We start from the raw sequence: 16,983 nt of genomic DNA on the forward strand, positions 1-16,983 counted from the left end.
CAGCTGCTGCGCACCAGTGTTTTATTTGCCATTTTGTTGAAGACAATAACAGTAGTAATATTAATATTTATTTAAATATTAATTTCATAATGTCTTAAAAGTCTTATATGTGCATTTATCACGTATGGACAGACATGATATCCCGCATGTAAACCCCCACCCTCCCAATGCCACCTGTGCTGGAACCCAGAGCAGTCCCACAAGGAGAAACCATATTACACCTTCCCTCCCTCATACACGGCAATTGTGTCTGTTGGACGCCAGGCCAGTCAATAGCACCACTTAGATTTGTTAGTTAAGAGATTTAATTCCATTCCTGGCAGGAGCAGTTTTAAACCAGTGTTTTAGTATTGGTTTGGGTGATGATGTCTTTTCTTGTTGGAGCTATGCAAAGTGTTCTTCTTTTGTGATAGTAGATCGTGCATTCTATTATCAAGTGTTTAACTGTAGGGGGGCACTGCTGACAGCTGAACTCATAAGCTCGAACACTCTTTTATACACCCTTAAACACATTAACCTCTAACATATGAATTTAGCATAAACTCTGACCACCATCCAAACACAATATATTTACAAACATGTTACACTGACCGATCTCAGCAAGCAGAACCTCAGCATTATGACGGTGTCCAGTGCCCTGGTAAACTAGACCGATGCCAACCACGGCAGCCACCTGCACGCTGTGTGGCACATCCAGTTCAGTTGAGGTTGGTGGCAGGAGTGCAGGCACATGAATGCTCAGCAGGCGAGTGACGGACATGTCCATTGTGCCCAGTTTAGCGGCTGAAACACCCAGCAGGAGCCCAATGCTTGTCATTTCATGGCCCTTGAGATGAGTAAAAAATAAATAAATAAAACTAATACTAGCTAGCCAAGTATTACATGACCTAGACTGTTTTATAACCAAAACAAGGATTTTCCTAGTTTATAAGCACTGACTGTAGAGTGTCTATAGAACTACAGTGAGGAAAATAAGTATTGGATCCCCTGCTGATTTTGTAAGTTTACCCCCTTACAAAGACTTGAACAGTCTATAATTTTTATGGAAGGTTTATTTTACCAGAGAGAGACAGAATATCAACAACAAATCCAGAAAAAAAACATTAAATAAAAGTTATAAATTAATTTGTATTTAATTAAGGGAAATAAGCATTTGATCCCATACCAACCAGCAAGAATTCTGACCCCCACAGACCGGTTATGTGCCCATGAGGCACACAAATTAGTCCTGTCCCTGTATAAAAGACTCCTGTCACAGAATCAGTTTCTTCCGTTCAAATCTCTCGACCACCATGGGCAAGACCAAAGAGCTATCAAAGGACGTCAGGGACAAGATTGTAGACCTGCACAAGGCTGGAATGGGCTACAAGACCATCAGCAAGAAGCTTGGTGAGAAAGAGACCACTGCTGGCACGATAATTCGAAAATGGAAGAAATACAAGATCACATTCAATCACCCTCACTCTGGAGCTCCATGCAAGATCTCACCTGGTGGGGCAAGAATGATTCTGAGAAAGGTGAGGTCAGCCCAGAATTACACGGGAGGAGCTTGTCAATGATCTCAAGGGAGCTGGGAGCACAGTCACCAAGAAAACCATTAGTAACACACTTCGCCGTAATGGATTGAGATCCTGCAGTGCCCGCAAAGTCCCTTTGCTCAAGAAGGCTCATGTGCAGGCCCGTCTGAAGTTTGCCAGTGAACACCTGAATGATTCCGAGAAAGCTTGGGAGAATGTGATATGGTCAGATGACACCAAAATTGAGCTCATTGGCATCAACTCCACTCGCCATATTTGGAGGCAGAGAAATGCCCAGTGGGGATGGTGTTCTTGGGGTCATATCCAGCATTTCTCTGCTCCCAGCTCCCTTGAGATCATTGACAAGCTCCTCCCGTGTAATTCTGGGCTGACCTCACCTTTCTCAGAATCATTCTTACCCCACCAGGTGAGATCTTGCATGGAGCTCCAGAGCAAGGGTGATTGACTGTGATCTTGTATTTCTTCCATTTTCGAATTATCGCACCAACAGTGGTCTCTTTCTCACCAAGCTTCTTGCTGATGGTCTTGTAGCCCATTTCAGCCTTGTGCAGGTCTACAATCTTGTCCCTGACGTCCTTTGATAGCTCTTTGGTCTTGCCCATGGTGGTCGAGAGATTTGAACGGAAGAAACTGATTCTGTTACAGGAGTCTTTTATACAGGGACAGGACTAATTTGTGTGCCTTTTGTGCACATAACCGGTCTGTGGGGGTCAGAATTTTTGCTGGTTGGTAGGGGATCAAATACTTATTTCCCTTAATTAAATACAAATTAATTTATAACTTTTATTTAATGTTTTTTTTCTGGATTTTTTGTTGATATTCTCTCTCTCTCTCTGTTAAAATAAACCTTCCATAAACATTATAGACTGTTCAAGTCTTTGTAAGGGGGTAAACTTACAAAATCAGCAGGGGATCAAATACTTATTTTCCCCACTGTATGTACTGTTGCGTACACATGGCCAGCAAGACTGGCTAGTGCACATTGATGTAGCTGTTGTGGCCCAGCTGACAAAAAGGTAGGAAACCACTGGTCTACAAAAAAGAAGGGACTAATAACTAGACATGGGATACAGCTAGAATACACTCAGGGTATTCAGGGCTACATTTAAAGCTGAAGTGATAGGACTTCAGCTCTAAAACTCTAGACACTGGATGAAAAATCTCTGCTACCAAGTATCTGATTCATAAATCAAAATACCTACAATTAGACAATGACTTAGTTTTCATATTAGTATAAGTAAAACAGGATGTTTTCCGTTGGTTTCTCGTAACGAAGTACTATCAATATACTAAAACACGCCGGCTGCTATTCTCAGTGTGGTTAAGGACCAGTGTATATACACAGTGTTAAGATGATGCTATAGATTATAGATTTACATTGTAACCACAGAAAGTCACTATAGAGCATGGCCTGACTGGAAATGAGAGGTCTCTGTACTGTCATAGTGAAACTCTGCTTCACATTTGCCTTTCATGTGAGAAAAACAACAGGATGAGAGCAAAACCCAAGAAGAAGAATCTATAGCTCCAACACTGGAGAAAAGTATAAAATTGAGGCTAATAAGAGACAAAGTAAAAAGACAAAATCACAAGAATAGTTTGGCAGTGTGATGTATAAATAGTAGCTGATGCAGCAGTGTTGTTGGGATTTTCAAACACTTAATTTCAATTCTGAGAGATGAACAGTGCTCTAACCAAAATTATAAAGCCAGCAGCGTGATGTGATCAGAAAACACCCACGACTAAATACCAGAGGAAGATTAACCCACGTTGTGTGTAAAAAGAAAGTAGTTCTAGTCTCTAAATGTACACCTACAATGAGTGCCAACAGGTTACGTTGCTAGTTGCCTACACAGACTTGATTAACTGTGTCTGATGGTTGGCAGGCTGAAGGGATTCTTTATTACTGCTGCAACTGTGGCCTCTGCTGGCTGGTTGGAGCAAAGAGACTAGGAATATTGAAGAGCAGTGGGTGACTCTCCATACACAATACTGATCCTTGTGTGAACCCACCTCATGGAAGTGAAAAGAAGCAGTTGACTGCCGAGGGGGTGTGTGTTAGGTGTGGCCCGCCTTGGTCAGGTAGAAGTTTGCAGCAGTACAGGAGATATAACTGAGTAATTGGATATGACTTGACTGGGAGAAAAAGGTAAATAAATGCAGAAGTAAAATAAAAAAGCAAACCCCCAATTGGGATATGGAGTGACGGCATGGAGAGCAACAGGTGGGCTATAGTTAGTAAATGTTTATCCTCCAATTTGTAGGGTAGCTGTAGCTTAAAAACTAATGAACGAATTCACCACATACATGTACCTAATAAAGTACTTGAAGAAATGACAGTTGCATAGAAAGTCCTAAAATGAGACTGTTTACCTTGGTAAGATAGTCATGGATATTAAGAGTGGCCAGCTTGGTGAGGTGGCCATTAAGACCAAGTGCCATAAGGAACCCTGCATACTCATTAGCTAGTTCTGTGCTCTTGGGTTTGTTGTAGGCAATCCAGGCTGATTCAACACGTGATGCTGGTGCAATTTTCAAGCCTGCTGCTACACCATTGTGGAAGCTGGGCCAGCTGGCCATGTTGGGCGGCACATCCACGTTGCCACTGTTAAGGTCTACCGTGGTGTTTCTGGGAGGAGCTCGACCTGTAATGTAGAAGGCATAAGTTTCTTTAGTTTGCTACCTTTAAACTAAGCAAAAAACTTGGAAATGTGAATGATGTTTGCAAACCAATGTGTGAAGAAAAATACTTGATATTCAGTGCATGCTTATAGAATTTATCCACCCTCAGCAAAAGGTAAAATGGGAACCTGGCGTGTTTGCACCAAAAATGTCAAGAACTCACTACGGACTTTATCACAGACTGGACTGAATAATGAAGAACTGCAATTGTTTACATTTTTTTTTTTTGCTAGTTATAACTTTTAGTTCAATTAAATTTTGCATATGTATGATTTGTGTAAATCCTATTTATTCAAATTATTCTCCAGGCCACCCAAGGAGATTGGGGGTCCCTGCTGAGTCTGCTTCCTGTATTTTTAAGGGAGTTTTTCCTTGCCATTTCACTCTCGGCTTTCTCAACAGGGGTTTTTGGTCTGTTAGTCCTGGATTCTGTAACGTTGCTTAATAAATTTGACTTGACTAAAATTTTGAAAATGTTTTACTGAGAGCACCCCACAGCAAGATGTTTCCACTTTAAGGATGGTATTAGCCGTTGACGTGCATTTGTCATTGTGCTTGCAGGTCGGCCAAAAAGGAATTTTTATCTATTAATCAGAATTCCCCCTCAAAGTGCAGTGATATTTCTGTGAATTAATAATGCTAGTCATATGATCAAGATTGCCAGTTCCTGCAGCAGAAAAACATCCCCTCATCACTGACCCACTTCAATGCTTGACCATGGAATGGTATTATTCAGGTCATAAGCCTCGATTTTCTTGCGACAGATGAACTGTTGATCCATTGGCCAAACAGTTCCAATTTTAATTCATCACTCCACAAAACTGTCCCAGTCAAGAGTGGCATGCATTGTGAAGTCCTTGTTTGTGAAGTGATCATCTTATGGTTGTCACTGACACATTAGTCCCAGCCTGCAACAGGTCATCCTGTAAATCTTTTGCATTAGGAAGGTGTTTTTTCCTCACCGTCCTGATGAAATTGTTAAGCTCTCTAGGTGAAATTTTAAGCTTTCTCCCACAGCTAGGCAGGTTTGCTGTTATGCCTTAAGTTTGGAAATTCCGGATAAAACAAAACTCTACATCTAAAATAAATCATCATCTCCTCATTTCCTTCATATATTTGCTTCATTATTCAAACAAAAGTGTAGAGTATAAATATTTTCTTTGGGGGAGGAATTATTCTACTGTAATTGCAACTGTATACTCTTTCTATAATTAACTTTTTACCTATATTTTAGAAAACCATGGTCTGTGCACAACTTTATCTTCTTTAGACCAGTGTTTGTGTGTCATGTTCATGGCCATCATGGTGGAAAGGAAATAAAGTAATGTAGGATGCAAGCCAAAGACAATAGGTGTTGCTATGTTAATCTGTGACCAATACAGTGTTGTATGCTTTAGAGTGACTACCTGGGCTCATAAGCGCAAAAGGCATTTTGAGCAAGTAAAATACTTGCTTCAGTAGTTTTAATGTTTGTTAATAATTAATTGATAGGTAAATATCCACCACAATAGGTTCCCAATGTTCACACAAAAAAATAATAAAGTGTGTGTCTACATCATTGGGTAGGTTTTTTTTTTTTTTTAATTTGCTAGTTTATGAACAATCAAACTATTAAGACCAACACTAAAACACTGCACCATTAGGTTCTTCTCATGGACTTAAATTTCATGTATTAGGTATGTATTTCAAGGCAGATGAACTTTTTCTGTCAATTTAACATAAATGAGGGATTCACTGTTTAGTGGTTGAAGTTTTTTGTATATTATTCAACCCATTTGTAAAGTGCTGTTGTAATGATATCACATCTAAAACTGATTGGCTCTGTTGTATCTGCTTTAAGATGCTTAAGCCTGATTTATTCTTTTTGTTAATGTACGATCTAAATTGCCCACAAAATTAAAATGTGCTTACCAGTTAAGTTCAGCTTTGGTACCGGCAGAGGCTCAGTTGGCACTGGATGATAAGAAAACAGTGTAAAGAGGCCTCTGCCCACAGGAAGAGCCATGGTGCGTTGACACAGTTGAAGAAGTCTGGCAAACATAAGACACTGTTATAGATGAACTATTTGAGGTTGGCAATCCTAAATATTCAACCTGTCTAATGGGCAGAATAGTTATTAAAGTGTTTATAAGGTGTTTATAACCTTACCACACTTAGAGGATTTTTATCCATTTGTTTTACTACGTACCAAATAAATCATGGATACGATTTAAACCATTTTAAATGGCTGTACATTCTGGCTTTGTAAAACATACTTTAAACAAAGTAAATGGCTTTTTGCAGGTCAAGTAGAGGTAAAATATGGAATCATTCAGTGTTGGAAATCAGTGTTGAAATCACCTTGTAATTTTCTTTTCTAAAGCAAATACCAGAATAAATGCAAATTAGTCTGCTAGAGGACTGCTTACAGACCTTAACAAGGTGTTGGATCTGGTTATTTAAAAAAAACAAGGATCCAACATGAGCTGTTAATTGAAACAATAGAACAAATTTTAAAAAACTCTTTCAAAATGGAAATACAACACAAGTTACAAAAGACAAGAAAGACATCAAGGCGGCAGGATGGAAAACTTTTGACTTGAAAATAGAAAATGCACAACAAAGCAAGTAACAATGACTGAAAGCAGAAGTCAAAGTTTAGGAAATAATGGTAGAAAATCTGCTAAATAACATTTACAAATACAACCCCAAGTCAGAAAAAGTTGGGACAGCATGGAAAATGCAAATACAATAAACATTTTACATTTACTTTGACTTTTATTTGATTCCAGACAGTTTGAACCCAAGATATTTCATGTTTAATCTGCTTAACTTCATTTCATTTATTAAAAAATATCCATTCCTGCATTTCAGGCCTGCAACACATTTTAGGCAATTTAGGGCTAGTAATGAGGTGAAAAAACTAAATACTGATGTGATTACAAACAGGTGATGTCAACAGGTGATTGAAATCATTGGTTTGGTACAAAAGCAGCATCCAGGAAAGGCTGAGTCATTGATGAGCAAAGAGAGCCAGAGGATCTCCAGTTTGTCAAGAAATGTGTGAGAAAATTAGTGAAATGTTTAAAAACAATGTACCTCAAAGAAAGATTGGAAGGGATTTGCATATTTCTCCATCTACAGTGCATAATATTATTAAACCATTCAAGGAATTTGGAGGAATTTCAGTGTGTAAAAGCCAAGGGCGCAAGCTTAAGCTGAATGCCCGTGATCTTCGATCCCTCACGCGGCACTGCATCAAGAACCGCCACTCAACAATATCTGATATAACCACATGGGCAAGGGCAAAGCAAACCTTTGTCAAGCACTACAACACGGAGTTACATGCACAAATGCCACTTAAAACTGCAAAAAAGAAGCCTTATGTTAACCATGTCCAGAAGCAGCATTGACTTCCCTGGGCTCAGAGGCATCTAGGATAGACCATCACACAGAGGAAACGTGTATTGTGGTCAGATGAATCAGCATTCCAGGTCTTTTTTGGAAAAAATGGATGCCATGTGCTCTGGACCAAAGACGACAAGGACTATCCAGACTGTTATCAGCAAAGTCCAAAAGCCAGGGTCTGTCATGGTATGGGGCTGTGTCAGTGCCCTTTGCAAAGGTCATTTACACTTCTGTGATGGCAGCATTAATGCAGAAAAGTACATTGAGATCTTAGCGCAACATATGCTGCCTTCAAGACGTCACCTTTTCCTGGGACGTCCATGCATTTTTCAACAAGACAATGCGAAACCACATGCTGCACACATTACAAAGGCATGGCTGCAGAAGAAGAGGGTACAGGTACTGGACTGGAGCTGCCTGCACTCCTGACCTGTCCCCAATAGAGAATGTGTGGAGAATTTTAAAATCAAAAATGCGACGACAACAATGACCCTGTACGGTTGCACATCTTAAGACGTGTTTGCATGAAGAATGGGACAAAATACAAGCTGAAACACTAAATCGCTTGGTATCCTCTGTACCAAAACGTCTTTTAAGTGTGGTGAAATAGAATGGCAACATTACAAAGTGGTAAATGCTTTACTGTCCCAACTTTTTTTTAAATGTGTTGCAGGCCTGAAACGCAGGAACTGATGTTTATTAATAAATGAAATGAAGTTGAGCAGATAAAACATGAAATATCTCAGGTCCATCCTGTCTGCAATGAAATAAAAGTCAAATTAAATGTAAGAAACTCTACGTTTTTTAATTATCTGCATTTTCCATGCTGTCCAACGCTTTCTGATTTGGGGTTGTAGAATAGGTGGGCTACAGTGGGTTAACAAGAGGCAAACATAGCGTGACTAATTGGATGAAAGTAATGTTTAGTAATGACAAATCTACAGTGGCCAAAGAGATAATGCTGGAACATCTCTCTGATACCATTCTAATGAATCATATACAGATGACTGCCTTATTTAAACTATTTAATTTCCCCAATCAATGATGATATAGAGTTGCATGTTAGGTAAACGATTTGGGGGAAATGGCAATCATTACTCTACCATTTAATGCATAAACGTAAAAAAAAAAAAATCAGTGGATGGGATGTATCACTCACTTGTTCTCCTTTTCCTCAATGTACTCATGGTCGCTGACCTCTGGGAGATGGGGCACATTGACCCGGACAGGTCTGGAGCTCTGAAGTAGACGCTGAACCTCCTGAACACGCAGATCACGGCTCCAGATCAGACCTGTCACATCAGGATGAAGATCTGCCATACCATCCTCCTCCTCATCTGCCTCACTTGTTATGGGGGATTCTAGTGGCACGTTTAGCCCTACAGTCTTACTTATAGATATTGGTAAACAAACACACAAACAAGGCATGTTGAAAATGGCATGGTATTTATATAGTCCTGTATCCTAAAGGTAATTTGCTGCTGAATCGGTGCACTATACAGCATATAAATATAAAACTATAAATATAAAATATAAAATATAAATCGCTTCATTACCGTTTTTTCTTTGGCCAGGGACACTTTGTGAGCCTGTTTGGTTAGGTCCTGCCGTCCAATCAGAGCACAGACCTCTTCAGACCAATCTGAGCAGGGATGCTCTCTGCACTGTGTGATGGCGTCTCTGATTGGCAGTGCCACACCGAAAGGCAAAGATTCCAGATCTTTTAACATAAAGCCTGAAAGAAAACCCCTGCTGATTAAGATTGACTTATACATAATTAAAATCCATAAATTGTACAATTGATCATTTGTAAAAGCTACGTTTGTCAACAGTAAAATGCCCCGCAGTTGTTATGTTATTTTCTTATCTATGAATATTATTAGCTTTTCTTTGTGCTTTTCTTTTATTGTAGCCATTTTCCTCTCACTAATTAAACCACTGCCAATGTTCAAGCATTGCCAGTTCTTAGCTAGAGCTTCCCTATACAGTTGTGGCCAAAAGTTTTAAGACGGACACAAATGTTGGTTTTCACAAAGTTGGCGGCTTCAGTTTTTATGGTGGCAATTTGCATTAACTCTAGATTGTTATAGAGTGATCAGATGAATTACAATTACTTTTAAAGTCATTACTCGCCATGAAAATGACCTTAATTACAAAATATTTCCACTGCATTTCAGCCGTGCCACAAAATTACCTGCCAACATCATTTCAGTGATCTTCTCGTTAGCTCAGGAAAACAGTGTTAACAATATCCATCTGTCATGCTGATTGAATTAGAAGAGCAGACTGGTTGCTTGAAATCATTGTCTTCTTCTGTTAACCATGGTCATCTCCAAAGAAACATGTGCAGTCATCACTGCGTTGCATCAAAAGGGCTTCACACGCAAGGACATTGCTGCTTGTAAGATTGCACCTAAATCAACCATTTATCAAGAAATTCAAGAAGAGAGGTTCAGTTGCTGTGAAGAATGCTTCAGGGTGCCCAAGAAACTCCAGCAAGTGCCAGGACTGTCTCCTAAAGAGGATTCAGCTACGGGATCAAGTCACCACCAATGCAGAGCTTGCTTAAGAATGGCAGCAGGCAGGTGTGAGTGCATCTGCATGCACAGTAAGGTGAAGGCTTTTGGAGGATGGACTGGTGTCAAGAAGGAAAGCAAAAAAAAGTCACTTCTCTCCAAAAACATAATCAAGGACAGACTAATATTCTGCAGTAAGTACAGGAATTAGACTGCAGATTACTGGGGTAAGGTTATTTTCCCTGATGAAGCCTCCTTCAGACTGTTTGGGACAACTGGAAAAATGATTGTCCAGGGAAAAAAAAAAAAAAGATGAGCGCTACCATGAGTCCTGTGTCATGCCAACAGTAAAGCATCCTGAGACCATTAATGAATGGTGTTGCTTCTCATCCAAGGGAGTGAGCTCACGCAAAATTATGCCTAAGAACACTGCCATGAATAAAGAATGGTATCAAAACATCTTCCAAGAGCAACTTCTCCCAACAATCCATGAGTAATTTGGTGATGAACAATGCTTTTTCCAGCATATTAGAGCACAAGATTACATGTTACAAGTGGCTCGGTAAACAAAACATTGACATTTTGGGTCTATGGCCAGGAAACTCCACAGATCTCAATCCCATTGAGAACCTGTGGTCAATCCTCAAAAAGCAGATGGACAACTCCAAGCACTGATTAACCAGGGATGGGTTGCCATCAGTAAGGATTTGGTCCAGAAGCTGATATCCAGCATACCAGGGGGAAATGCAGAAAGAAGCACCAATACTGCAAATATTGAGTATTTGCATAAACTTTGATGTATTCGTCAATAACAGTACTTCATTATACCATAGAAACATCTGACAAAAAGATCTAAAACACTGAAGCAGCAAACCTTGAGAAAACCAAAAATGTGTGTCCAATTTTCCAGTTATTTTTTTTCTCCTGTGTGACCTAGATTTTATTTTTCATGACCATGTGATGAGCAACTATCCCAAAGAATCTGGCCTTTTCTGTCCCAATCTGAACCATTTGTAAATGTGGTTTCAAAATGTGACGCATATTGACACCAGTAGATATGCTCAGTCTGAACGGAATCAATGCAACTTTAAGTTTAAACCAAACCAAGGGTTCATCCTGTTTACACATACAAAGAAATTAGAGCAGCCATAATCCATACTTCACTTTTAGTATGATTTATTCTAAAATATTTTCACTCATTAGTCTACAGAACATAATCAGAGATACAGAGATAATCACGCTTGGGAGTAATAAAGGTGTTTTCTGACAAGGTCTAATGTTCCCTGTTTAGAAGTGCCTTTTGCCTTGCAGATCTCCCTCTTTCAAATGATGAAACCATAAATTTTGACCTTAATCTGTGGCTAGCAATTTAGTTACTTAGATGTTCATCTGTCAATGCATTTTTACAAGAATTTTGGTAGGCAGGCAACTTCTAGAGTTACGACTGTTTCAAGTTTTCTACATTTGGGCTTTCACTGCATTGTTAGTGCCAGAGACTTGTAACCCTTTCCAGAATTATATATTCCAATACCAATTTCTTGTTGCGGAATATCTGTTGATTACTCCTAGTTATTTTAGGCTAAAACGTTTTAATAAACAGAACACTATATAGCGATCAGGCCTGGGTGTGACTTGTCTAACTGAACCCAATTATTAGTTAAATATGGTTGTGGTTAATTTAGTTGTTAAGGGGAAAATGCAGAAATAAATGTATACAATGCCAAATCAAAAAAAGTCAGGACTGTATAGAAAATGCAAATTAAAAAATAAATGAAGTGTTTCTTACATTACATCAAGATATTTCATGGTTTGTCTGGCCAACTTAATTTCTTTTGTTAATATACATTTATTTGTGGCGCCCAAGTGGCGCAGTGGTTCGAATCTCAACTCTGCTACTGGTCGGCTGGGCGCCATCTAGCAGCACAATTGGCAGTGCCTGCAGCAGACACAAATTGGCCACCATGTCTGCTGGGTGACGAAATTGCCAGACTAAGTGGGTGGGGTCTTCAAACGCTGTGCATGTATATACACACATCAATTTCTGCATTTCAGGTCTGCAACATATTTCAAAAAAGTAGGGATTGGAAGAATTTAGGGCTAGTAACAACAAAGATGTGATTTCAAACAGGTGACGTCAAGAGATGATTGTAATCATGATTTGGTACAAAAGCAGCATCCAAGAAAGTCTTTGAGGAGCAAATAAAGGCAGAGAATCTCCAGTCTGACAACAAATGCGTGAAAAAATAACTGAAATATTTACAATGTTCTGCAAAGAAAGATTGGAAGGGATTTGCATATTTCTCCCTCTATAGTCCACAATATCATTAAACAATTTAAAGAATCTAAAGGAATTTCAGTGCATAAAGGGATAGCGTAAAACCCTAAGCTGAACACCCTTGACCTCCGATCCCTCAGACGGCCCTGCATCAAGAACTGTCATTCATCAACTTATATAACCACATGAGGAAGGCATTACTTTGGCAAACCTTTGTCAAGCACTACAATACGGAGTTACATGCACAAGTGCCACTTAAGCGGTTTTTGCTAAATAAAGTTTTATATTAACCATGTCCAGAAGCTGTGTCGAGTTCTCTGCTCCACGAGGCAATCTGGAATGGACCATCACACAGTTGAAATGTGTATTGTGGTCAGACATCAGTATTCTAGATCTTTTTTGGAAATAATGGATGCTGTGTGATGCTGACCAAAGATGTCAAGGACCATTCAGACCAGGGCCGGCGCTAGGGGGGGGCTGAGGGGGGCATTGCCCCCCCCCAAATTGTGTCTTTGCCCCCCCAAGCACAATGCAAGCAACGGCTATTTTTAAAATTATCTCTGAACCAATCACAAAAATGCATTTTGTTTTACAGTGTGAAGATATTTCCTTGCTTATTCCTGATTGGCTCTTTGAGTCATATAAAAATCGGCAGACTGCCCCAAACAGTTCAGTTCGGCAGTATATGTTCTGTTAGTGTGAGCGAGAGACAGGAATACTGGTAAACACTTTTTTTTTACAGAATTAGTATTCTTTTGTTTTCTTTATATTTTAATTTCCCAATAATATAAATATTCTCACTCATTCCTATTTCCACGTTTGAATATTCTCAGTCTGTGTGTAGGTACATTTGTCAGCTTTGACTTAAATTTGTATTAAAGCCTTTCAAGAAATAGAGTTGTTCTATTAGTAATGGCAATTTAATTAAGGGGGCGTATTAAAATGAAATACAATTAGATAATCTTTTTTCTCCATTTACATAATCAACATGTATTTTTTAATCATTGGGTTTTAAGTTTAAGTTCGAAAACATGAATTTTTATTTCTTTACCTCATACATCACTTTAAGCCAGTATCAATAGCTTGGCTGTCATCATTCATGCACAAATCAAGCCTTGAATATATTTCTGGCTTCAAAAACATGACTATCAACATGCCCCCTCATTAGGTTTTACTGCCCCCCCAAGCAAAGCAGTCCAGAACCGGGGCTGATTCAGACTATTAAATTTAAACTTCTGTGATGGCAGCATTAATGCAGAAAAGTATGTTGAGATTTTATAGCAACATATTCAAAACAACATCTTTTATAGGGACATTATACATTTTTCAACAAGACAATTTAAAACCACATGCTGCACACATGCAGCCTGACTGCAGTCCTGACCTGTCCCCAATAGAGAATGTGTGGAAAATTTTGAAATGAAAAATGTGACACCGACAACCCCGTACTGTTGCACACCTTAAGACGTGTTTGCAGGAAGAATGGGACAAAAGAAAACCTGAAACAGTAAATCAATTGGTATCCTCTGTGCCAAAACGTCTTTTAAGTGTGGTGAAAAGGAATGGCCATTACAAAGTGGTAAATGCCTTACTGTCCCCAACTTTTTTTGGAATGTGTTGCAGGCCTGAAATTTAGGAATGGATGTGTACTTACAAATATAACCAAATGAACAAATAAAGACAGACAAAACATGAAATATCTACATATTTGAGGATGTATTTATCTAGGCTTTGGTTTAGCAGTAATGTGCCCAGATCATATTTGTGACCCCCAGCATGGGACTCAAACCTTTTTTATATACTTTGTTACTTTTTTGTTTCTGTTATTTTAGCCACCACTTTTAATTTTGCCGTTACAGGTAGATAGTTGTTATTCTTAATCTTAAAACCTGGAGCTGGTCATTAACCATGTAATTAAGCTATATAAATGGAAGACAACTAAAATACAGGGTCAATATTGTACACTGAACATCGTAGTCATTACGCAATCACAACATAGAGTAACACAAGTAAGATGAATGTGAATCAAACCTGCAGAAGTCAGCCACACCACTAATTTCTCTGCGAGGCAGTCTCGTGGAGTATTTTGCTGTACACTGCTATGCCTGCAAACACATCCATACACGCACAAATTAAACAAACAGCCTGGACAGTTTTGGCTTCCAAATGCCCATTAACAGACATCCTGGATTATTACAGATGTTTTACAAAACTGTAGATACCTTTTTTATTTAGAACTGATGTTTATTACCTTTTTAAAGAAGGCTCAATGACACATTTCTTTTGTCCTAGGGAAAAAATTATTAAAACATCTTGTACATTTAGCTGAAAGAATTTTGATGATCACATGCACACCACGCATCAAAAAAGCGATGGCTCACCTGCCGAGAGCCTGGACAGGTATTTAGACACATTGTCTGAGGCCGCATTTTCATCTCCTACTACATATAGTGCATAGCTCTATCAGAGACGGAGAGAGAGTGAGTGGGGGGGGGGGGGGGGGATAGACAGAGAAATTTACAATGTGCAAGTGGATGTCATTAACAATGGGCCAGCACCCATGTGGTTTCAGTTTTTGGTAGTGTATTACAGTAAGTCTGGTTGTCATTCTAAGTCATCCGGTTTTGTAAGCGAGAAATAGCATGTACGCAAGGCTTGTTTTCTAAACAAGGTCATCAACCACATTACTGAATTACCAACCACAGATTAAAAAAACCTTCATGTTTTTTCTTTTTAGTGGATGCTTTTATAGAGAAAAGAATACTACATCAGACTTCCAAAAAATCTTCTAAAAGCACAGGGTATGTTTATTTATTTATTTATTTATGTATCTACATAAGGAAAAAGGTGAAGAGTTAAGGAAGCTCAAATCCTCAGTCAGAACAGACTGGGGGGTTAAAAATGCTCCGACAATAGATAGAGAACAGTGGGGTAAACACAGCCCATAATTGCATGACGGCTTGTCAGCATCTCTATGGGGTTGTGCGTCATTTTGCTTGGCCTGATGGGAAGAGACGTGGCCCACCACCACCCCGGTGATTCAGCCCTCCAATTCCATGGCTTAAATTAAAGCAGAAAAAAAGTGCAAAAACATGCATCACAGACATCTCTTACTCTTTCACTCACTGACATGCACGGTTTATGTCTCCTACATACAGAAGGGAAAAATGCCTTCGGAGACTCAGGAGGGAAACAACTGTAGTAAAATGTCAGTACGATTAGCTAGGGGGACCGTATCATCTAAATGCTTGACATTTTCACAGAATGTGTTGTGTCCGTGTTTAAGGGCATGTGACCCAGATTAAAGCTCTATTAGAGCGCTGAAATGCATTAGCACATGGATGACTTCTTAAATTTATCCCTAATTGCACCACAAAACAGCTTGTACTGAAAATATTACTATTTTTTAACTAGTTCCTCCATTATAGGTTTTTGGATCATTTTTGAATAATTATTTTCATCTAAATTAATGCAGCAATTTCTTAAAACATGTAGATTTTTTCCATTTAATACTACAATTTGGCATTAAAAGAATTTTGCAGTTAAAGTTCCACCAACTGCAACTAAAGAGATTACCACAGGAAATAACTGACTTTTTGTGTATTTTTACAACTTTCGAGTATTTTATTACATAATAAACGTATTTATTAATTTAGGTTTAACACCACTTTATACATGTGATTGTGTCATTTTTTGTCTATTTCATTTATGCATTTTTCTCCCATTTTCTCCCAATTTAGCGTAGTCAATTTGTGTTCCGCTGCTGGGGGATTCCTGATTGCAGTCAAGGTGGGTAAATTGCTGCTCACGCCTCCTCCGACCCGTGTGCAGCCCTAGCGGAACCCTTTCTCACCCATGCATTCTGCACAGGCGCCTCTCTATCTGTCAATCAGGGTCCTTACACAGCGTTTGAAGACCCCACCCACATAGTCCGGTCATACCGCCCTAGCAGAAACGTGTCTGCTGCAGGCACTGCCAATTATGCCCGCTAAATGGCGCCCAGCCAACCGGTGGCAATGGCGAGTTTCAAATCGAGGAGTTCAGAATCTCGGCGCTGGTGTGCTAGTGGAATATCCCACTCGCCATCTGGGCGCCTGATTGTCTCATTTATTAGGGTTATATTTAGTTCTAAATATTTCTTGTTTGTATTTGTTCACTTACATTTTTGTTTTTATTTGCGTTACTGCCACTTAATAAATAAATAAATAAAATGCATAAATAGAGAAGTGCATACCCCCAATTTGTTTAAATTGATTTTGATTAAAATTTCTCTACAGCTCATTTGGCCAGATGGCAAGCTTGTAATTTTAATTGACCATTTTAATAACATGAAATAACATCACATGCTACAGTAAACACAAATTATCTAAAACACACATTTACAGCATCTAGCTTTTATCCAAATGGATTAACATTTTAAACCACTACAGTGCAAGCAATTGAGAGTTAAGAGCCTTGTTTAAGGGCCCAACAGCAACAACCTGGCAGTGGTGGGACTTGAACCAGCGACATTCCAATTACTACTCCAGTGCCTTATCGCTGAGCTACCACTGCCCAAACCATAATAATGCAAAATGAAGGTGTG

General features: G+C 39.1%; 1 protein-coding gene across 1 annotated transcript in view; it reads right to left on the minus strand.

Annotated features, from left to right (window-relative positions):
• anapc1 (anaphase promoting complex subunit 1) overlaps nt 1–16,983 on the minus strand; it is an 82,262-nt gene that overhangs the window by 24,418 nt on the left and 40,861 nt on the right. Inside the window, exons 22-29 of the mRNA XM_062995857.1 lie at nt 14,780–14,858; nt 14,650–14,686; nt 14,430–14,503; nt 9,164–9,342; nt 8,767–8,993; nt 6,132–6,250; nt 3,912–4,183; nt 592–826 (exon numbers count right to left, since the gene is read on the minus strand). Of these exons, the coding sequence (XP_062851927.1) occupies nt 592–826; nt 3,912–4,183; nt 6,132–6,250; nt 8,767–8,993; nt 9,164–9,342; nt 14,430–14,503; nt 14,650–14,686; nt 14,780–14,858 (1,222 nt within the window). The remainder of the gene's footprint in view (nt 1–591; nt 827–3,911; nt 4,184–6,131; nt 6,251–8,766; nt 8,994–9,163; nt 9,343–14,429; nt 14,504–14,649; nt 14,687–14,779; nt 14,859–16,983) is intronic.

The sequence above is a fragment of the Trichomycterus rosablanca genome, chromosome 5 (assembly GCF_030014385.1).
Source record: "Trichomycterus rosablanca isolate fTriRos1 chromosome 5, fTriRos1.hap1, whole genome shotgun sequence".
Lineage (NCBI taxonomy): Eukaryota > Metazoa > Chordata > Actinopteri > Siluriformes > Trichomycteridae > Trichomycterus > Trichomycterus rosablanca.